The sequence below is a fragment of the Bos javanicus genome, chromosome 16 (assembly GCF_032452875.1).
Source record: "Bos javanicus breed banteng chromosome 16, ARS-OSU_banteng_1.0, whole genome shotgun sequence".
Lineage (NCBI taxonomy): Eukaryota > Metazoa > Chordata > Mammalia > Artiodactyla > Bovidae > Bos > Bos javanicus.
In genome coordinates, this window is record NC_083883.1 from 61,198,793 (window position 1) to 61,221,598 (window position 22,806).

The 22,806-nt window shown below is 43.3% G+C and overlaps 1 protein-coding gene across 8 annotated transcripts in view; it reads right to left on the minus strand.

Annotated features, from left to right (window-relative positions):
• Positions 1 to 3,745: 3,745 nt before the first annotated feature.
• ABL2 (ABL proto-oncogene 2, non-receptor tyrosine kinase) overlaps positions 3,746 to 22,806 on the minus strand; it is a 104,307-nt gene continuing 85,246 nt past the window's right edge. For 4 of the 8 annotated variants that reach the window (XM_061383344.1, XM_061383342.1, XM_061383345.1 and 1 more), the window contains 9 exons: positions 22,360 to 22,632; positions 21,201 to 21,285; positions 20,077 to 20,254; positions 19,327 to 19,511; positions 17,870 to 18,022; positions 16,907 to 16,996; positions 14,232 to 14,405; positions 13,455 to 13,688; positions 3,746 to 13,145 (listed from right to left, as the gene is read on the minus strand). In XM_061383344.1, coding sequence (XP_061239328.1) covers positions 11,965 to 13,145; positions 13,455 to 13,688; positions 14,232 to 14,405; positions 16,907 to 16,996; positions 17,870 to 18,022; positions 19,327 to 19,511; positions 20,077 to 20,254; positions 21,201 to 21,285; positions 22,360 to 22,632 — 2,553 coding nt within the window. In that variant the 3' untranslated portion in view covers positions 3,746 to 11,964. Of the gene's footprint in view, positions 13,689 to 14,231; positions 14,406 to 16,906; positions 16,997 to 17,869; positions 18,023 to 19,326; positions 19,512 to 20,076; positions 20,255 to 21,200; positions 21,286 to 22,359; positions 22,633 to 22,806 lie in introns of all 8 variants that reach the window. The other 4 variants (XM_061383340.1, XM_061383338.1, XM_061383341.1 and 1 more) reach the window with 1 other exon arrangement.

The following is a 22,806-nucleotide window of genomic DNA, read 5'->3' on the forward strand; positions in this document are numbered from 1 at the left end:
TGTAGATGTGAGCACTGTGCCTCTAGATACACAGGAGGTACTCACCGTTTTGCCCCTTCCCTTGGCTCTCCCCTTCTACCACACTTCTGGAATCACACACGGCTCTGCTTTCGTGTCATCACCTCAGGTGGCCCTTTTATTTACAGTCCTACCCACCCTCTCACCTGTAGCCCGAGTAAAAGGAAAATGCTTCTGCTTCTCTCCCATTTAACAATTACATTAATTTACTCCAACAGCTGCCCCGCGGCTAGGAGCACCTAGCCCGAGCCACCTTAGATACCCCATCAATACACAACGCGTGAAAGGAGCTCGGTTTCGCACCACCCATGGGACAGAAGTAAACTTGGCCTAACTGCACAGTGAAATGGGGGGTCAGGCTTAGGTGCCTGTCTCAGTCTAGGGCATCTCGGGAACAGTCTGCAGCCCCCCAAGCCTGTAACATACCTGGATCTAAACTCTGTAGACACACACTTTAAAAGGCACGTTGTACAGCTTTAGGTCTCAGAGCCACGGAACAGCTGACTTGCTTTCAGCACAGGTCAGCCATATCTGATGTCATAAATACTGGGTCTGAACCTCATACCTCGGGACCAGCACGAGCAGCAGACTGCAGTAATTCCACACACTCCCCTGGAGCCAGAAACTGCTCAGCGGCTCAGCCACTTACCGCCCGCTGGTGAGACCACAGGAAAGCTGTTGATAACTTCAGATTAACCTTGGTAATGACTGTGCTTACCTCATAGGGCTGAGAATTAAATGAGTTAGTATTTATCAAGTACTCAGGACACAAAACTTTGGCACCATACTCAAAGCCCAGGAAGGGCCTTTCCCGCCGTTCTCTCAGACCCCTGGTTTGTTTCAGGTAATTTAACGTTTGCAAACACGTCATGTGCCACGCGTGCTGCCTCACCTCACGCAATTCTTAACACGGAGGATTAAACTACCTCATGTACGTGCCACGCGCACTGCCTCACCTCACGTAATTCTTAACACGGAGGATTAACCTACCTCATGTACGTGCCACGCGCGCTGCCTCACCTCACGTAATTCTTAACACGGAGGATTAACCTACCTCATGTACGTGCCACGCGCACTGCCTCACCTCACGTAATTCTTAACACGGAGGATTAACCTACCTCATGTACGTGCCACGCGTGCTGCCTCACCTCACGCAATTCTTAACACGGAGGATTAACCTACCTCATGTACGTGCCACGCGCGCTGCCTCACCTCACGTAATTCTTAACACGGAGGATTAACCTACCTCATGTACGTGCCACGCGCGCTGCCTCACCTCACGTAATTCTTAACACGGAGGATTAACCTACCTCATGTACGTGCCACGCGTGCTGCCTCACCTCACGTAATTCTTAACACGGAGGATTAAACTACCTCATGTACGTGCCACGCGTGCTGCCTCACCTCACGTAATTCTTAACACGGAGGATTAAACTACCTCATGTAATCCTTAACATTATGACTTAGGGATCAATGCAATCACCATTTAATGACAGAAAATTGGGGCTCTAAGAGGTTTAATTATCTTTAGAGAGCTCGTCAGTGGAGAAATGGGATTCAACTCAGGTAGTCCAATTCCAATGCTTTAATGACTTGTTTCTAAATGATTTTTTTTTTTTGCGAATGCCATAGCCTCGGGTTTGGAAAGTATTGCAAGCAATACAAAGAGGGAAAAGATAACAATGGGAGGTTCTCCTCAGAAAAATCTGAAACAAGAATTTCTAAACTAAAAATGTGTGGGAGAAAAGGATTGACAGTGGAGGGTACAGAGGTGTATAAACTGATGTTTAACATGGTCGAGGAGGAAAATTTTTCCCCTTTCCCTTTCTAGAGTCTTTGGCTGGCCTAGTAACTAAGGTGACATAAGATTAAGAGGAGAAAAATAAAAGTTTAATAAAACGTACACATGGGAGAGACACAGGAAAACTCACTTTGAAATGGCAGAAGTTATCACCTTAAATACTATTTTCAGCTAAACACAATAGCAGATATTGGGTCCGGCAGGGCGCGGAGGTGCGGGCTGGCGGTCAGTTACGGACGGTTGCCAGGAAAAGCACTGTAAACCGATGTGAGGTGGTTCCGTAGATGTACTGATGAGTCACCACCTTCTCTGTTGTTGAGTTTCTAGAGATTTGATCCTCCTCTTCCAGGCACAGCAAGGGAGATAGCCTAACAAGTGGAGAGCTCCCTCACAAATGCAAATCTCTTACAAAAGGATAACTTTTACTCAGTTTTCAGAGCTTCACCTGTGTCTGCAATTTCTTATAACCAACTTAAAATAATCCTTATGCTAAAGAAGCGCATTTTGGGGTGCCAAATTCTGCTCCCCTACAACAGCCATTCTAATTGAACCTTATACACACATCACTTGAGTATATGCTACTCATCCTTCAGCAAAATGTCACTTCTATTAGAAATGAGCATTCTATTCATACTAAGTCAAATAGTGGAATCAAAATGTCATAAATTTCTTAGCTAGGCAGAAATTCTCAAGTTTTCTAAAATACACATACTATTTATATGTACAAAAAATTTTCTACTACACTTTATAAAGGCTTGAGAGAGAATATCAAAAAGAAAAGGAGAAACTGAAAAACAAATGAAATGGGAGCACTGAGTATGAAACAGAAAAAGTGAAACAAACCAGATAAAAGTACTAGATTTCTAATTTAAAAACACAGATATGCAACAAGCAACAAACGTTTACTGCACAGCACAGGAAACTATCGTTAATACCTTGTAATAACCCATAATGGAAAATAATCAAAAAATAGTATGTGTGTATATATAGAACTGAGTCTATATATACACATATATTGAATCAGGGCTTCCCCAGGGGCTCAGAGGTAAAGACTGTTTGCAGTGCAGGAGCCACAGAAGATGCGGGTTGGATCCCTGGATCAGGAAGATCCCCTGGAGGAGGGCATGGCGACCCACTCCAGTATCCTTGCCTAGAGAATCCCATGATGAGAGGAACATGGTGGGCTACAGTCCAGGGGGTCCCAAAAAGTGGGACATGACTGAGTACGCACACACACACAACTGAACCACCTTGCTGTGCACCTGAAACGCTGTAAGTCAACTACACTTCAATAAAATATATATATTAAAAATTGAAAACCAGAGGGATGGGATGGGGAGGGATGTGGGAGAGGGGGTTTGGGCTGGGGGACACATGTACACCCATGGCTGATTCATGTCAATGTATGGCAAAAACCACAATATTGTAAAGTAATTAGCCTCCAATTAAATTAATAAAAATCAAATGTTACTTCTAAAAGCAATGAAATCACTCATTTCTTAAAAACTGAAGACCAAGTCAAAGAAGACTAGAATGTTCCCTGTGAGGTTCTATACTTACTCCATTAATGTGGCTTTGGCTCCAAACATTTTTAAACTTCATTTGGAGCTGTCCTCAGAATGAGAGAATGAAGTTTCATTTTACAGTCAGCTCATGTTGGATAGATGGATGGACAGACTCACACACATCACTCATCTTACGTATCAGCTGGGCTCCAGATGATCCTCTGGCCATTTCCAAACTAATCCATCAGAGGATGAGTCGCCACACTCATAAAGGACCACTCGAAAGAATGTTCAGGGGATGCTTGCTAAAATCAGCTTCTTTACCTTACAGATACCATTATATATATATATATAAAGAAATTATGCTTAAATTACCTATCAATTAAAATTATGGGAGAAACACTCCAATCACAAGCCTATATTGACAATAAAATATTGCAACCTTTATTTAAAATAAAACACAAGTTGGCAAGCCTTGTGAGACAACAGGCAGACAGCATTCCCCTTTCAAGGGTCTCATTATTTACATCAAGTTTAACACTGTTAGCAGTTCACAGTCAGACAACAGGGTGAAAGTATTAAATTAGAAAAACGCAACACCTGAAAATATATTACAATAACAATTAAGAACAAATACCTGACAACACTGGTAGTGTGACCCATGATTGACGTGTTTTCAGTGAAATCCCACACTGCCTCACTGTGTCCCCTTAGCAACGCACCCAGGGGTAGGCCCTCCAGACCCGCTCCTCTGTGCACACATCACACATACACCTGCAGAGCGTGACCTTTGGTATAAACATTAAACAAGTTTTAAAGAATCTGAATCATATGGTTTAAGGACAAAGTTCTATCAACCACCATGAAATGTTCAAACTTATTTTTGCCAAGCGAGCACAACACTGGAGTTTCTCCACTGATAGTCACTACAGAATTAAGATTGCAAAGAAAGGAAAGTGTGGGGTCTACCCAGGGGACAGGGCTCTGAGCATGCAGAGAGAGCTCAGCCAGCCTGTTCACAGCACACACACTAACCAGGGCACAGCTTCCAGTCACCACAGGGAAATCCGAGTAACTCCTCCCACTCCCTTCCTTCTTAGCACGACAACAGTGTATGTACATAATGTGGAATCACGTGTACCCTCTGCGCAGATCTGAAATATGGTGGTGTCCAAACATATGCCCTAAAGAACGGTAAGATGAGTACCTCATGGGTCCTTCCAGCTGCTGAATACTAACTTCTCTGAAGGATAGTCTAATCAAGGTGACTTCTCAAAGTCTCAGCAAATGTCCTTCATGATGGAGTTCCAAGAGTGATCACAGTGAAAACCGGTTTGTCAAAACAGAGGAAGGCTGGTTATCGGGCCCTCATCTATTGGAAACATCTGTCTCGTGGCATTCTTGCCACTCATAACACATGGCACGCTACTTCTGAATTGTACAGAACAGTATTTGGATTCTCCACCAATAACTTCTGAATCGAGAATAAATTTGTTTGGCTTACCTATGTTATTACTGTGTTAGAAATGCTGAAAATTATCTTTTGATGTGAAAACTTTACTAGCCAGTAGTCCCATTCTCCAATTTAGAGTTTATAGTGCTTAATTACATGATTCAAAATGCCTATCCTGAGGCTTAGAGGCAAATCTAAGCAAGCTCCAACCAGACAAACTATGCATTTCCTTTCTAAAAGCCTGCTGGCATTTCACAATCTACCTCCCCCATGTCCTGAAGAGTTATTGAGAATTCGTGGAGACCTCAAGCCCTGTGTGTATAATAGCTCAGCAGCTTGAATGACATGAAGAATCCGGAAACTTGCTGCTTTGAGTATAATGATGAACAGAGAATCTCACAGAACAGACACAGACAGTGTGTGTTGGGGAGTCGGGGTAGGGGGGGAGCAAGGGGTGCTCCACGGCCCTTCAACATAAAAGGTGACATCCTTTCCCACAGATGGGCTGCAGGTTTGAAGATCTAAGCACACGTCACCTGTGACCGCGGGCTGAGGTCACAGGCCCTGCTGCTGTGTTCAGGTCACAGAGCAATGGGGAAGGGAAAGGATGTAAATTTTCTAGGAGAGGTCAACTGTTTCAAATTTGTAATAGTGCACTTGGAGGGTGGAAAGGGCCCAATTGAGAGCGTCTTCCCCCAGCTCACCAAGCAGGTGGAGAAACATGCAGCGTCTACCTAGCTATCAGCCCATGTGGAGAGAACAGCCCACCGACTGTGGCTCTGAGCCACCGCCACCAGAAAGTTCGTTTCCCCCAGTTTTAGTTCAATAACCATGCAACATCAACCTGGCTGACAAACCCTTTCCTCTGCAAAACACACGAAGCCCGGAATCAAGATGCCCCACACTGGCCTCCTCACCTGGAGAAAAACACTGATGATCACCTGGGTGATCACAGGGTGGAGTCTTCCCTAACTTCCGAGGGAGATGTGGGTCTAGGATGTGGAGTCAGAAGGAAAGGAAATCTCTTGCACCTTTGTTCTCTCAAGACAGAACACACACAGCTCAGGCAGGTGGTGTGAAAAGCAGCAGCCCCAGGGCAGAGACTGTCTTCTGGGACTCTGCAGTAAGGTCACAGAAGATAGGCTGGGGCCACTGGGGCTCAGATGCTCGGGAGCAGGGCTCCGCCCCTTCCACAGCCCCGAGAGCCTGCCCACCTGCTCCCCCAAGTCACACGGGAGGGCAGATGGCAGTGAACTTCTGGCTGTCACGGAGCTGCAACAAAGCAGGTAACGGTAATTGTCACTCCAGGCAACAATGCTGGCTTGCCAAAGAAAAGCCAGCCTTTACTTTTAAAAGTCTGGTAGCTGGAAAAACTGGAACTCCCTCCAAAGAATATAAATTCCCCACTGTTAAAAGAGTGGGACAAGCTTCCGAACCAGCCCAAGGCCTCTCCTCCCTGACTGGTGAGCTCTGGCTAGTAGAGATGTCCCTGGGCGGTCACATGGAAGGAACAGGCAACCCCAGAGCTGCCTTTCCCTATTTCTCGCCTGTTCCCACACGTCCCCAACTGAAGCAGGAGGTTACCAAAGAACTGAGCTACTGGCTTGACAGAAGCTGAGACAGAGATACAGACAGCTCAAGTCTATTAATACATAAGAAGAAATTTATGTCCAGAGACACTTACCTAAAGATGACTGGTCGTAACAGATGCTTGGGACACAGAGATGGCCCCTAAACCCAGGTAGAATGAGTTAATGCAAGCAAGATGATGAAACCCAAAAATCATCAAGAATAAAAATGCAGACAACCCTGTCAGCTCAGCGTAAATGCCTTGGGGCGTCGGGGGTTGAATGCAGAGCCTGATGCTAACAGTGACATCAGGAGCAAAAATGGAAGGAAGTAGGAGAGGCACGAAAGCAGTGAGCTACAACTCAGAACTGGCCACCAATGCAACTTCCTCTTGAGTATCTTTATAATTTAAGAGGTGAGTTACGTTCCGCTACTCCTTTAGGAGACAAGACAAAAAAAAAAAGGATGGTAAATGTCAAGCTCATCTATAATTGGTAGGAAATCCTAGAAAAGTAATTCCCAAAGTGCACTGGTTCTACAGCCATCCCCCCGCCCCCCCAAAAACAACAAAACTCTACAGGACACAGGTTAAAAAAGACACTGTCAACGTGAACAGGTAACGAGTCCGCTCCCACCATCTGTATTTAGGACACGAAATGGCTGAGCATGTGGTGGACAAATGTTCAGGGGTGAGAGCGCTTCACTCTTCTTGAGTCAAGGTCCCTGGAAGAGCTTCTTTGTTCTGGAGTGAGTACATGTTACTGAAGTTTTATAATTAAGCCAGGAAGTTGGTCCCTAGTTTTGGGAAGTTATTCGGCACTGAGTTACCATTTTAGCAAAACAGTTACTACACCTGCACGTACTCATTTAGCAGTTTCATACTTATAAATGTGATGGATCACAGAGCTGATTGTTTCTATCTCTATTTTCGGGTCCCTTGCACACAAAACTTGTAAGTCAATCATCATTTAAACAGACATTTAGTGTCTAAATTACAGACATCTATGTAGACGTTATAGATGTCTATGTCTAAATAGACGTTAATAATACTTTATAGTTATATTACTCTTTCCCAAAGTGCTTTCATACATTATGTCAATTATTAAAATGATACGAAACAATAAAGTTTTTTGTTTTTGTTTAAGAAAAAGGAATGTAGGACTAGGTTTTTTTTTTAAGTTGCTACTTCTTCATTACAAAGTGCAGATTGCTGTGTTGCTAAGGTCTGTCCAAAAGAATGACCCCATATAATTTTTTAAATTACTGAGTTCTACTGAACGCCTGCTTTGCTAGTGTAGCCATTACTTAACATTCAAGTCCCTTAAGGTCAGAGAGTGCCAGGAACGTGTGCTTTAGAAAGTATGCAGCACTGTGCAGACGGATTGTCCGAGTCACTTTTTTTGCAGTGTCTCACAAGGCAACAGGAACGGTGGCAAGACCCCACAATGAGAAAGTGAATTAAGAACCACACTCTAGCCTTGGCTCTGCCACTAAGTAACTGCTCTGAGCTCATGGGCAAGTAACTTCAACATCCTCTCCTGCCATTTCTTAAGCTGTGAAGAAAAAAGCTGGAGTGTTGCTACTGCTCACAGTGCTGGAGAGATTCTTGGAAAACACACTGGTTGAGACCTGGCCCCACAGGGAATTCCACAGGGTGAGGCCAATGAATCAGGATTTTTGTTGTTGTTTTTTTTTTTAAACTCCAGGAAATTTTGTTGCACATCCTTGGCAAAAGCTCATTGGATTCAGTGTTAATAACAGTAGTAGTTAACATTTGTGGAGTACTCATTACATGCCAGACACTCAAGCTAAGTATCTTACACACATTATCTCATTTAATCCTTACAACAACCCTGAGGTAGTTACTATTAGTATCCCTGTTTTCCAATGAAGAAACTAAGGCCGAGGAAGGTTAAGTGTGACTTGCCTTCTAGACTGGCTTTAGAGTCTGAACTCTTAATCACTTATCTAAACTGTATCCTTAAAGCCCAAAAGCTTTAAAAGCCTTAAAGCATGACTTTGTTAAATAAATATGGGTGGTGCCTTAACAAAGTCAGCATTTTATTAACTGGGCACTATTTTACCAGTCAACTTTCAGCTGAAGTGTACAAAAATTCTAACTTAAACCCCATAATTCAGCTAAAAAAGGGTCTGCTGCTGCTAAGTCGCTTCAGTCGTGTCCGACTCTGTGCGACCCCATAGACGGCAGCCCACCAGGCTCCCCGTTCCTGGGATTCTCCAGGCGAGAACACTGGAGTGGGTTGCCATTTCCTTCTCCAATGCATGAAAGTGAAAAGTGAGAGTGAAGTCGCTCAGTCGTGTCCGACTCTTAGCGACCCCATGGACTGCAGCCAACCAGGCTCCGCCGTCCATGGGATTTTCCAGGCAAGAGTCCTGGAGTGGGGTGCCACTGGGTCTAGTGGAGACCTAATAACCTCAATGTATAGAGGTCCCCTGGAAAAACACTGAATAAATTTCTCAGGACCAATTTTTTTTTAAGGCTGTATCTCTGAAAGTCACAATGGACATCTGTAGGAAAATATACACATTTTAATTGTACACAAAGCCTTTTAAGAAAATACTTCATGTAAAGCACAAACAAGATGTATTTTACACAACACTGCATTGTAAGGTAGTAAATCTAAACTGAAATCATATTATCTGTACATGAGAAGATTCATCTGTGGTAACCCCAAAGGGATGCATACAAATAACCACTTTAGAAAGTTTTCAACACCTTGTAGAAGGGCTTTTGCTCCTGCTGTCTGCTTTGTTTTTAAACTAGACAGAATTAAACTACATTTTTAGTTCCTAAAAGTAATTTTCTCTGCTTTGAATTCAATGTTTAAATTTATATATGGTTAATTTTTTAAAAATCTGGTCCCTTTCAAGTAGAAAAAGGAAAAAAACCTAAGTTACATTTTTATAGTAAGTTGACAGTGTCTCTTTAACCCGAACCCTGAGCCCTCAACTCCTGAAGTTACAGTTAAAGCATCATGTGGATGGAGTGTGCTGCAACAGTCAATGCTACTCTTGACAGTGTTGAGAAAAAAAAAGAAAGAAAATCCATTCAAGGACATACTGAGCACCTACTATGAATGAGACAGAGCCAGGTGCTACCCCTGAGTAAGACCCAGCCCTCACCCTCAAAGACTGCTCTTCGGTGAGAAAACCAGGGAGCTTAAATACACTCAGTAGTGTTCCTCCAAGGCTTAATTTCAGAGCTTTCAAGAAAAGACCCCTTGCTTTAAAAAAGAAAGAAAGAAAATCCCCTGAAAAATGATTCTAATCCCTCAACTTGCATCCACAATGACAGGGATAAACTTAAAAAGCAGCATAATAATATTCTAAAGTTTTAGCTCTCCCTGCCCCACCCTTAAAAGGCTAATTGCTAAAACAATTTCAAGTTTATGGAAGTATATGATGAAGGAGAGTGGCAAAGAAGAAGGTGGCCGGAGGATTGTTGGTTTTCAAATCCAAGTTAAAGGGAACTCTTCTAAACATTACAAAGAGATTAGCCAGATCTCTGGTTACCTGTGTTCCACCAACAGGTAACAGAGGGATCACCCAACCCCTGAAAGGAATGCCCAATACGGTCTCCTCCCTGCTTTTTTCTTCTTTTTGCCTGGGACTCCTCTGGAACACCCACAGAAAGAATCAATTCCTTTCTTTCTAATGAAAACTAAAATTTCTTCTTGGTCAAAGATGCCAAACTCTGTCCAAAACCATTTTCCCCCTTAGCCTGATTAGTATAATCTCAGCAGTTTTAAATTTCATCACCAAGCAAAGATGATGAAAAAGGACAATGAAAAATGTGTATTCATATATAACAATACTGCACTCAAGAGCTTTCCAGAAAGGCTCTCAAAGGGATAACTATACACTTATTTGCAAAACACCCTTGAGAACATGTATCATTACCTCCATTTAATAGATTAAGAGAAGGGGCGACGGGGCTGACAGTGGATCAATGACAAAGCCAGGAAGAAAACTCACTGTCCATCAGTGTTGAATTCCTATCTTCCTAAGTTTATATTCCTTTGGGAGAAAAAAAATGAGTTTTTAAAAAATACTGCATTCTCTTTGGAGGCAGGAATGGAGGGGGCAGAAAGTTTTAAAAAGAGAATGAAGTGGTCACTGGACTTAGACCTGGTATCGAGAGTATTAATAACATCTAATCAATTAGATTTGGTTCTAAATTCAGAAGTGATCCTAATTAACTTCTGTAACAACAACTGAATAGGGAAGGAAAAGGAACCATTAGGTTTCCAGGATCTAATCGGCGTCCCCTGAAAATGACCTGCTCCTTCAATTATGCATTTTTAAATAGAGGTGAAATGAAAAAATAAATATCAAAGAGTATTTCCAGTATGATCTTTACAAACAAGCACAACAACTGGCAGGGGGAGTCAGTGAAAGAAGAAAAGCATGTGACAATAACTTAGGGTGATTCATTTGAAATCCACACAGAGTGAGAGAATGCTTCTCCCCACTCCCTACCTGGATTGGGTCTAAGGTGATGAGGGAGAGGAAAGGTACAGAGAAAGAGTCATTAGGACCAAGCCAGCTTTTCCCCTCAGTCACAGGCTCCTCGGCTGAATGCTGGGTTTCAAGAAGACACCCTTTTCCCTGGCACTTTAGCTGATAAAGAAACATACATAGCTGCTCAAGTCCTTGGCCAGTATGTCAGTAAGCAGGGACTCTCCTGAGAGCCCTGTCCAGGACCATTATTTTCAATAGTGTTCAATGCTGGTTAATGCCCTGAATGCTGCCAGGACCGAGGAAGACAGCCTGCCCAGCAAGGGGCAGAAGAAACCCCCAGAGACCCTCTATGCCTATGGATCACAGATAGGCACCAATGAGCACAAAGCCCATCCTCATCCATTACGAAATCATACACTAGCCTGGGAGAAGTGGCTTCTGCTAGGCAGTATACAATGTAGGAGGAGGTTTCAATCTCCCTGAACACACATCCTAGCGTTCTTTACCTCTGGCACCAACTAACACACCAACAGACAGGCGTGTACAGATAGGGCCATGTTTCCCAGTTTTGCATCCAGCCATCTGATCTGCAGCTCTTACTGCAGCCGTGACCTTGTGGGAGCCGGGCTAACAGCAGCTTCCAACAGCCTTGAACAAAACCTCTTGGCATGTCCCCACCCACTCACTGAGATCAGTACCACTAGTACCTACTGGGGCCCCTAGTCAATCCCTTCTGTGTGGTGCAAAGTGAGAGCCACAGCCACCCCGCTGTCTGGGCACAGGCCCTGCGGCCTCGCTGGACAGCCCTGTTTGGCCAGCTCACATCACTCCAGGTAAGGACGGGCTGGGCTCGGTCCTTCGTAGCTCGACAGGCATGTCCCTGATGCTTCAGTGCAGCTTCTGATTTGGCCCACGACTGCCCTGCCCCCCATCTATTTTCCCTCTCTCCTATGGATTTTGCTTTTTGTTATTTTTGAGATGAACCTGTAAACGTGAGAACTCAGAGATCTGAGGTACTTCACAGAAACACACTCAAGTATCAGTCTTCCATTTTCTGAAACGAGAACACAAGTAAAACAAGTCCCTTTCCCTCTCCCCTCAGAAATGTGTGCATGTTCCCACTTGGCTTCCAGTGGCTACCTCTGCACCACATCACTGATTTCCTGTACACACGACAGTAAGTTGTTAAGGACAGGGTTTGCCCCGGGCACGCCAGCGGCTGCGGAAGACACCTGCAGCTCCTGCAGGCTGAGTTCCAGTTTGCTCACAGCCTCTCGGAAGGCAAATTTGTTGCGAGTTTGAGGGATGCAGTCCACGTAGCCTGAGCAGTAGTCGAGCAGCTGGTGGCCAGTGTCCACCAGCTGGCTGTTGGGCACAGGTTCCGTGATGGCACTGGACAGTAGGTCGGCACATTCCAGCAGGGCCTCCTTGCTGATTTTGTCGGCTGAGATTTTCTCGGCCGCCTGTTTGGTTTTTCTCAGAGCCACTTTAGTACCTGCTGTGCCATTGGCCATTTTGGCTGGCGAGCCGGAAGATGTGGGCAGAGGCACTTGAGGTGGAGGCATCACAGGCCTCCCAGCTTTCCCACTGGTGGGCACCGCCCCTGGAGCCGCCTTTTTCCCTCCCTCCTGTGTTTCTGACTTGGGCTGGACTGCAGTCGGGGCGGCTGGCTCTTCCGTGGAGTCTGAGCACATGGACGGATGCTGCAGTAGTCTCATCACTGGTGGTGGGGGCGGGGCACACTTTGGTTTTACCCGGCGGGGTCGGTCCTTGTCTCCAGAGGAAGTGACCTGATGCTCTGATAAGAGCTTGAATTTATTCCCCTGAGAGTCTGTGCCAATGAGCTGCACGTCAGCTGGAGTGTGCTTCAGAGTGGGTGAGATAAGGACGGGCACTTTGTGGTTATGAGTGGTTGGGAGGACCGCGGCAGTCTTGGCTGGAGAAGCCCAGCCGGTCTGCTCGCCATCCTCTGGGACTCCAGCCATGCCAAGTCGTGCCCCACCATTCCTCTCCTTGCTCTTGGGGGCAGCTGCCACTCCAGCCACCCCCAACCCTGGAGAATCCTTCTCTGTAGTGGCTGGATCCCCAGAGGGGGTTCTGAGAGGAAGAGCGGTGCCTCCTCTGGGCAGAAGTTTGGCTTTTGGTCTCTCCCTGGTCGGAGCGGCACCTTCCTCTGATTTTTTTGGAAGCGTGTCATTGGCCCTGTCCACATTCTCTTCTGGCTGAGAAGAGGTGGACACTGTCCTTTCCAGCTGGAGTTTGGACCTCTGGCAGTTCCTGGGAAGGGTCATTGCCATCCTATCCTGCTCTGGAAGCCCTGAGGACACGGAAGATGTAGAGTTTGACCTTGGAAAAGGCTTGGATGTGTCATCACTGGCTGTGGGTTTACCTGCTCGTAAGCCCAGTGTCTTTTTGATTAAGCGTGGTGTAAAGAAGCCTGTGATGCCAGACCACCCGCCCCCAGCAGCACCGCTGCCCCCACCCCCGCCACCGTCGTCATTACAGAGGTTCCTCTGTGCAAAGCTACCCCCATAGCACTTGGGTGGCACCAGACTCGCTTCTTGCTGGGCAGGAGTGAGAGAGAACCCTTCAGCATGCTGCAGAGAAGCAACAGATGAGAAGTTACCCGTCAGTTCGTATTTCTTGTGGGGCTGGTTCTCCATTTCTCGGAAGGAGCTGCTGCGTTTGGGGGGTGTGGGAGCGTTTCTCTTTTTCATAAAGGAGCTGAAGAAGCCTCCCTTCCTATCTCTGGTGAAGCATGTCTCTTTGGCATCTTCCAAGAGGCTGCTGGGTGACTTGTCTCTCTGCTTTCGAGGCAGTGCTGGGGACCCACTGGGGGCCTGTGCACTTCTAATGAACCCTGATTTAAAAAAAATAATAACAGCCAATCAGTATTGTGAAAAGTAAGTGACTCGCCTGAGTGAAGACAGTGAAGAGTGTTGTTGGCATCTATTAAGAGTCAAGTGTTAGCAGGACACTCGGAGGAAACTAATAAATACACTATCATGTCACACTGCTGTTCCAAATGTGATGTGAGATATAAATACAAAGAAATAAACCTGCTGGTTTTTACCTCAACATCCATCTTTTCTCTAGCAACTACAGCACAACCTGGCTTCACCTATCAGACTCAGAAAGAAATTTTTGCCAGAACCATAAGGAGTGCAACTATTTGAGAATCAAGAGTTTAGGAAATGGAGTGGGAGGCAGAGTTGTGTGCCAAATGGACAGATCACGACTACTAACACTGGCAATGCAGAGCCGTGGACTAGAGTGGTAAATAAAACAGATGCCCACCACCCTTTGCCTTGAGGAAGACGGGCAGGTAAGTGGAAATAAAAGCTTCATAGCCCATGGCTCTTTAAACGAGGCAGTCTGCCTCTACCTTCCTAGGGACTCGTACCTGGTGCTGAACTGGAAGCAGAATTTTCTGTGGCATCTTGTGCCCCCTCGATGTTCTCCTTGTTCTCCCCCTGCTTCTTCAGCGTCCGGGTCTTGGAAGGAAGCAGAGGCAGTCGAGGCAGATATGGAACCACAGACGAGGCGGCGGCGGCCCTCCCAAGCTCCTCAGCAACCTCTGTGTGGAGGACAGGGCAATGAGAAAAAGAACAATTTCATGACAAAAGAGAAAAAAGGGAGTTTTCTCTTTTCAGAAAAGGCAGACAACTGAGAGGACCTGAAGAATGGAGTACTAAAACGTGTTAAGTGGAGTCACAAAGTATGTACCCTTTGAGTGTGGGCTTACTTCTGCTCAGCATTCTAGCTGTAGATTCATCCATGTTACTGAATGTGGCAGGGGGTTTTCTTGTTGCTGTGTATTGTTCAAATATGTGAATACACCAAAATTCATTCATTCTCCTCTTGATGAATACTTGTTGTTTCCAGTTTGGGGCTATTATGAATATACTGCTAGAAACATCCTACGATGTGTCTTTGACTGCAACAATGGTATGCACGTCTGCTAGATACAGGAGCAGGACCAGCGGGTCACAGGGCCAAACTGCCTTCCCAAACTGGCTGTCCCAATCTCCATCCCCACTAACTTATAGGAAAGTTCTGGTTACTACGCATGCTTGCCAGAGTTTGATGTTTGTTTGTCTGATTTTAATTTTAGCGTTTCTGAGGTAGGTGTGTACTGGCCATTCATTGTTTTATTTTGTACTTCTCTGATAATGGGTGATTTCACATGCGCACTGGTCAACTGGATATTCTTATTTACTAAATGCTTATTCAGAGGTTGAACAAAGCAAACAGCTATTTGCAGATATTTTATTTTCAGGTTGTGCCTTGCAAAAAAAAGGAGGCTACATACATTTCATGCCAATGAAGCAAATGAGGCTCCTGAAAATGTGTTCACCCTATTAGTAAGCCTCAGCTGATTAAAAATGGCCATGGGATTTGTGGCTTTTAATAAGGCAAAGACTCACTTTGCTATCCATTCTTGAACAAAAATGAAGTATGGATCAGTCAAACTTTGGAATTTTGTAATTTACAACATTTTTGGTAATTATTTTCCAAAATTGATCCCCCACAAGTGTGGGTACATAGCACATAATTCAAGCCATGTCAATGAGATTCCAATGATATTCAGGATTTGACTCCACATGAACTAAAGGGTACAGAGAAAAGTGCTCTGATAGGGAGCTGCTTAATTTGGCCCAGAGGGTGAGCTGTGCCCTCCCTAACCTGTAGAAGTTCCATATATAGAAGGACGAGGATGGAAATACTTGTCATTAAACTCTGGTGGTGTACTTTTTCCTTTCTTCTTAGCAAAACACGATAAATCACTAAAGGAAGCAGAAAAAAAATCAACTTGCCTAATTTCTTCTTCAAACATTTTTTAACGTGAGCTTAAGTAGTGAGAGCTCTGTTCAATTATGAAGAAAAATTTGAAAAAATATGTATACAACTCTGGAACTACACAAAATGTCTAATAGGCAATTAGACAGAATTGTGTTTTTAGCTCTCAAGGAATAGCCTATCCTTTTAATTTTATTTATTCAAGTATTTATTTAGTTTTGGCTGCACTGGGTCTTTGTTGCTGCTCTCAGGCATTCTCCAATTGCGGTGAGTGGTGGCTACTCTCTGGTTGCAGTGTGGTGGCTCACTGTGGTGGCTTCTCTTATTGCAGAGTATGGGCTCTAGAGCACACAGACTTTAGTAGTTATGGCGCATAGGCTCAGCTGCCCCACAACACGTGGAACCTTCCCAGACTAGGGATCGAACTCATGTCCTATGCATTGGCAGGCAGATTCTCAACCACTTGACCACCTGGGAAGTCCAGTCTCTCTCTTCGTAAGAAGTTTATTTATTCTCTGACTGGGCATTTAATCTGTTCAGTATTTATTTTTACTTAGCCTCGCCAGGTCTTAGGTACGGCATGCAGGATCTCTGATCTTCAGTGAGACACGGGGGATCTTTTGTTACAGTGTGCAAATTCTTAGGTGGGGCATGACAGATCTGGTTTCCTGACCAGGGATCCAACCCGGGTCCCCTGCATCAGAAGCTCACAGTCTTAGCCACTGGACCAGCAGGGAAGTACCAACAAGTACGTTTACTGTTTGACTTTTGCATGGAATTTTAAAGAGACGTTATACACAAAAGCAGGAAACTTCCTGTATGTGTCCATATACTTGTTTTTTACATAAGAAACAGATTCTCAGTGTGCATAGCTTAGCTTATTTAACATTCTTTTTCTAAACTCCTTTCTGTGTCAATATATTTAAGAATATCATTTTAACTACTCAATTATAGGGATGTAATAATTTACATACTGGATACTTAAATGTTCTTAATTTTTCAGTATTATAAACTACACTCTGATGTAACACCCTTACAGCTAAATCTTTGTTCATACTCTTAAAATATTTCAATATTAAAAATATGAGCTAGAGAGACAAAGATACATTTTAAAACAGCAAAAGAAAAAAAAGAAAAAAGAAAACAATAATAAAGGCCAAGAATTAATTCAATATCCTGAAATAGAGTCCCAAATCATAAGACACTATCATTTTTGGAATGTATCATCCCCAGCACCTAGAACTAGCCCCCACCAACAGTAAATCACCAGGTTCTCACCTTCAGAAATGCTAGAGTCGTGGAACATGGTTTCAAAAGCTTGATGTGTTTCTGCAAAAGAGGGCCTGTCGGCAGGGCTCCACTTCCAGCCTATGTAACCAAAAGAGAAGAGTAGTAAAAGCTTCTTGGCAGAAACTAAATATTCAGGGCCCACCTGAGGGTGAGCTCCATGCTCTGGGACATGTGCTAGCTAAAGCACAGTTACAGCAAGTCTGCAGTGACAGTGAGGCAGCTATTTCTTAGTCCCAGCCTGAGGTGCGATGAACCCACTTCCTAGGGCCAGTCCTTCTATGCAGTCTCAGCTCCTGTTCCCTCCACTAGAGGGATGCAGAGGGGGTGGGGAGATGGTTTAGAAAAGTTTTCTTCCATTGGAAAAATGAAAAGTAGTAAAACCTCTCTTCAAACTCACTCACTCACTCACAATTAGTTGTACACATTCCAAAACATAACAGTGTATCAGAAAAGGGGAGTTTGGAATTCACATTTGATGACAGCAGTAGGCAGTCAATGCTCAATGAGAAAATAATGAGACTCAAATACATGGTGGTTTAATTCACCACTCACCTCCCTACTTTTTCATCTTTAAGAAGTCAGATGCTCTTGTTTACACATCACAGAAGTCACTTTCATGCATTCTCCAGTCTTCAACACTCATTTTGCGTAGCTGAGAGCAACCCTCCCCAACCTAATCTCCAAATCCATTTTTTATTACCTTATTATACAGGCAAATCTTTTGGGAAACTGAGTGAGTACTTGGCCATGGACAATGATTCTTAGGATTCCAGTGTGACTCAGTAGTAGAGCATACAGTAGCCCAATTGGTTGATCAGTGACCAACTCTATGTCACAAGGTTGAATACAATCTTACAACATTGATAGGAAAAATGTTTTCAATTTTGTTATTAATCATCCAGAATTGCTCATTTAAACTACTTCAAAATTAAAATCTGCAAGAATACTCACATGCTCTCATAAGTTCATACACCTTAGGGGGACATCCTTCAGGCTGCTCCATTCGGTATCCTTTTTCCAGTAGATCATAGACCTGAGACAGGTCAATACCTGGATATGGTGACATTCCATATGTAGCAATTTCCCATAAGAGCACCCCAAAAGCTGCAGAAGGGATTGTAAAAAAAGAGCTTTTATGTTTCTTCTGATTTATTATTTATTTTATACCATTAGGTAACTTCTCTTTCAAATTTTCACAATGCTACAATATTAGTATACTCTTATAATTCTTAAAACATGACTTGTTCTTCAAAATATTTTCCACAGGAAAAGTTTAGGTATAATCTAAAGACAGTTTTCTTTAAATTTCCCAATTTTGGGGACTTCCCTGGAGGTCCAGTAGTTAAGACTCCATGCTTTCACAGCAGGTGAAAGCATTTCACACGTTCAATCCCTAGTCAGGGAACTAAGGGCCACATAAGATGTGACCAGAATAAATACATAAATAAGTTTCCCAATTTTTATTTGGATTTCCTTTACAACGAGGGAGAATAAACTAGAGCCATATAAGAAGTTTGGGGTATAATCAAAACTATTCTTAAAGCAACTTACAATCTATTTAATGAGTTGCACAATTTTTAAGTCACTAATACTAAAGGAAGAATATAAAAATGGACACATTTGAAATCAAATAAAATTCACATGTGATGAAAGAATTTGCTTGATTCTGTCACAGGTTACTCTTGAGTTTGAGATTGCTGGTAAAACATGATCTAGAATTCTTGACTATTTCTACTGCCCAAAATCCAAACATCCTGACTCGTTCTGTCCCCCAAGTCACTACTAAATAATATTCTTTTTCAGGGCAGTAGAAACAAGATCAGTTACAAAGACAAATTCTAGATAAAACTTCACCATGCCTTCCTTGAAAAGATACATTTTAAAACAGCAAAAGAAAAAAAGAAAACAATAATAAAGGCCAAGAATTAATTCAATATCCTGAAATGGAGTCCCAAATCATAAGACACTATCATTTTGGGAATGTATCATCCCCAGCACCCAGAACTAGCCCCCACCAACAGTAAATCACCAGGTTCTCACCTTCAGAAATACTGTGTCACAGTGCTCTAGACACAAGCAATAAAGTCTAACGTGGAAAACAGGGAGCTTTATAGAGAGGATTGTTAGAACTTCAGTGCAATATAGTATCTAGACTGTGAGTGCTCCCAAGGTAGGAACTTTTTTTTTTTTTTAACTTTATTCTTTACAGTTTCTTTCTACAGTAAGTACCCTGCAAATGCCCAGCAGATAGTATTTATTAATAATAAATGCTTGCTGAATAACTGAAGAAGGATGGGTGTAACAGCAGAGGATACTGATCATATACAAAAAAAGCAGCTCTAAAGAATTAAGCATTTAAAGTATAAAGAAAATGACGAGACACAGAAAAATGTCCTGTCCAACCTTACCCCAGACGTCAGATTTAATTGAGAAAGTATTGTAGGCAAGACTCTCTGGTGCTGTCCATTTAATAGGAAATTTGGCTCCAGCATGAGCAGTATAGGTGTCTCCGGTCATCAGTCTACTTAAGCCAAAATCAGCCACTTTCACCACATGGTTTTCTCCCACCAGGCAGTTACGAGCTGCAAGATCCCTGTGGGAAAGAAACCCTGCTGTGATTCTATTCAGATGGTTCTGGAAAATGGTCATGAATGCTCTAGTATCAGTTCTTTGTGCTGCAAGCAGAGTTTGATAAGTAAGTGCTGACAGGTATGGTAGTATTTCATGAAAATTGTAACATGGTAGAAAGCCACTAATTATACATCTCTTCCAGAATACTCACCAAGAGGCAGTTACATGATGCCACAATAAAGCAGGCTTCAGAAAACCAGTTCCCATTTATAAGTACACTGGGATAGGTTTCAGAGGTGGGTAACAGAGGTTTCAGTTTCTTTACTAAGGCAGAAAACTATTTTTAAAATCAAGCCACTAGATGGAGCAAAATGATCTTGGACTTAGTCCTGGGCAAAATAAAGAGCCTTCTGTTCTGAGAACAGCAAAGGCCCTGCATTAGTACTTTCATCAGAGGACACAGTAGGTTTCTAAGTTGGAAATGACATTACAATGGTCCTTGTGAAAGAGAAAACTACTTTCCTGAGTTATCTGATATGCATGTCAGTTTCCTGGTTAGTCACAAGTGATAATCGGGTTTTACACACCTGTGGATGAAATTCTTCTTCTCTAAATACTCCATTGCAGAAGAGATCTGAGTGGCCATGTAAAGCAGTACAACTGCAGTCACCTCTTCTCGGTTGCATTCTCGGAGATAATCAAGCAAGTTCCCATAAGGCATGTATTCAGTCACAATGTAAAATGGTGGCTCCAAGGTACACACACCTGATGGTTCAAAGACAGCTTGTTTTGTTAGTACGTAGTTAAAAACGCCAACCACTTTGGCAAGAATAAATGACAATTTTTAAAAACCTAGTCCAGCAGTAATCTTTTCCTTTCCTGCCCTTTCGTTCTCTGAAAAGAACATAGCAACGTTAAGAAGCTAGATGATAGTGAGTTTCTACTTCCAATGATACCATGCTCTGGAAATTCACATGCATTTTGAGAATGTGCCTGTTTGAACAAAGGTAGAGTCACTTGTATTAATTCCTTAAGGGGTCAGGACCACCAATACCTCTATAGAGTTCTGTATGAGCCCATGATTTCACATCCTCAACTGCCTCCTGCTGACAATGTTTATCTAAAAGTAACAGCAACTGTGCACACGGTAAAGACTATATGAGCCCAGACTGCAAGGATTTCATTACTACACGGCAGACTCCCAGTAAAAATACAAAAGAAGCGATTTCCTTTGGGATAGTTTGGCTCAATGAACACCCAAAGAAACTGGCCTTATTTTTAAAAGGGCAATTGTTTCAGTCAAAGATTTCTCTGTGACCTGAATAGGTGAGAAGCCTATCGATCCCTGCAAAGCACTTGGGTGGTCACAATTTTTAATCTGTTTCTGTTCAACAGTCCTTTGCTTAATGTCTCTTTATTTTGTAAAAAATATTTTGGGATAGTTTGTGGCTTAGTATCATTTCGAACGACTCTAACTTTGGATCTGGGGCAATCAGCACAAGCTGGGCAGTTTCATACATTGCAATCAATGAGGTCACTGTTTCTTGGGTAATTTTAAAACACAGAGACTTCTGATTAATAACAACCATTTATTGAAATAGATTTATACTGAGAGCTTCCGCCATGGTGATACAAAAGGAGGACTGGGGACAACAGGGGTTGGGGGACAAGCATCTTTGAGGAAACCTATGGTTCAGACAAGCTCCCTCACCTAATAGCTGTACCAGGTTAGGATGCTTGATTTCCTTCATCACTGCAGCTTCCTTGAGAAATTCCTCCACCTCCATAGTATCTTCCTGGAAAGGGGGGGAAGATAAGAAAGAAAAAAAGGAGAGGGACAAGCCCCCATCTTAATCATATGAGTCAACTCACACTCCTAAAACCTCAGTTTTAAAAAGGGGTATCTTTTGGATATTTTAGCACTTACTTCAAGAAATTTTATCGCTGCCTAGTATGCTCTGTATAAGTCCAATTAAGAAAGAAAAATGTCTCTTTTAATTTATTCAGTATTTGAAACTGAAGTAAAATTTAGTAGGGTAAGTATAATTCAGCAATCACGTCCTAGCACAACTGAAACACAAAAGACCTGGACAGACCATTCAATTCCCTGAAAGTCTCTTTCTAGATACCTTAAGCCTTTGAACGAGGAGCCAGAACAATTAGCTGTTTACATATTTGCCTTCCTGACAAATTCCTTAAGGAGCAAGATATGTCTGCAAGGCTGTGCATACTGATTCACACTCAGAACAAGCACTTAGTAAATTCTTGGTAAAAGAACTGGCTACTACTCAGAGGTAAAGAGCAGTCCTTAGGAGTCCTCCAGAGTTACTGAGGCACATGAGAAAATCTTCAGAGAATGGGATGAGTGACAAAACATGTAATTCGCTACCAGGATGCTTAACGGAGAGAGACAGACTGGCATCAGGAAGAAGATTTCTGTGAATATGAAGAATAAGGTGATCTAATCTCAGGGAGATGGGAGAAGCAAGCAACGGGAGACAAAGGACAGAACAAGAGAGTGATTCTCCAACAATGCATGGAGAATTCTGCCCAGCAGGGGTTGTTCTGAGGAAGGAAAACAGCTTGCTTTGCTTTTACAAGTTATAATTTGCTTCTAACCTCCCACCAAGATCTGTATCAACAGCCTCCAGAGACAAACCTTCCCCATATGTGGGTTTCACTGCGTTGTAGTGAATAATCTGCCCCTGCATTGTCAGCAATGGCACCAGGGTTAATCATCACAATTTTCTGATGTGCTTGGCACCAGTGGGTGGAAAGTGTTCCAAAGTTAAAGAAGGGCACACTGGTATTTCCAAGTGATTCAGCACAAAAGAAAAAGAAGCCTGAAAACTGTAATCTCAGCAACCCACCTTCAATGTTTTCACAGCAACTGTAAGGCTGTATTTCTTCCAGACGCCAACGTAAACCTCTCCATACTGACCACCCCCAAGTTTGTGCTTCATGGTAATATCTGTTCGTTCCATTTCCCACTTGTCGTGGATGGGGGACACACCGTAGACTGTAGGCTTATTACACTTGGGTGCCGGATAGTGTAGGGTTGTCACCAGCCCATCAGCCACCGTGGAGTGATGGTGAACAAGCTCGGCCAAGGTGCTGAAGCGGCTCTCAGCAGTTACGTATACCTGGTGAGAAGAGCAGAGAAAAATAAACCAGCCGAAAAGGGGTCATTACCTCACTGCTCTCAAGATATGAAAATAAGCAGCACTAGTCACAATAGCCAAAACATGGAGACAACCTAAATGTCCATCGACAGATGAGTGGATAGAGAAGGTGTGGGTGTGGGTGTGGGTGTGGGT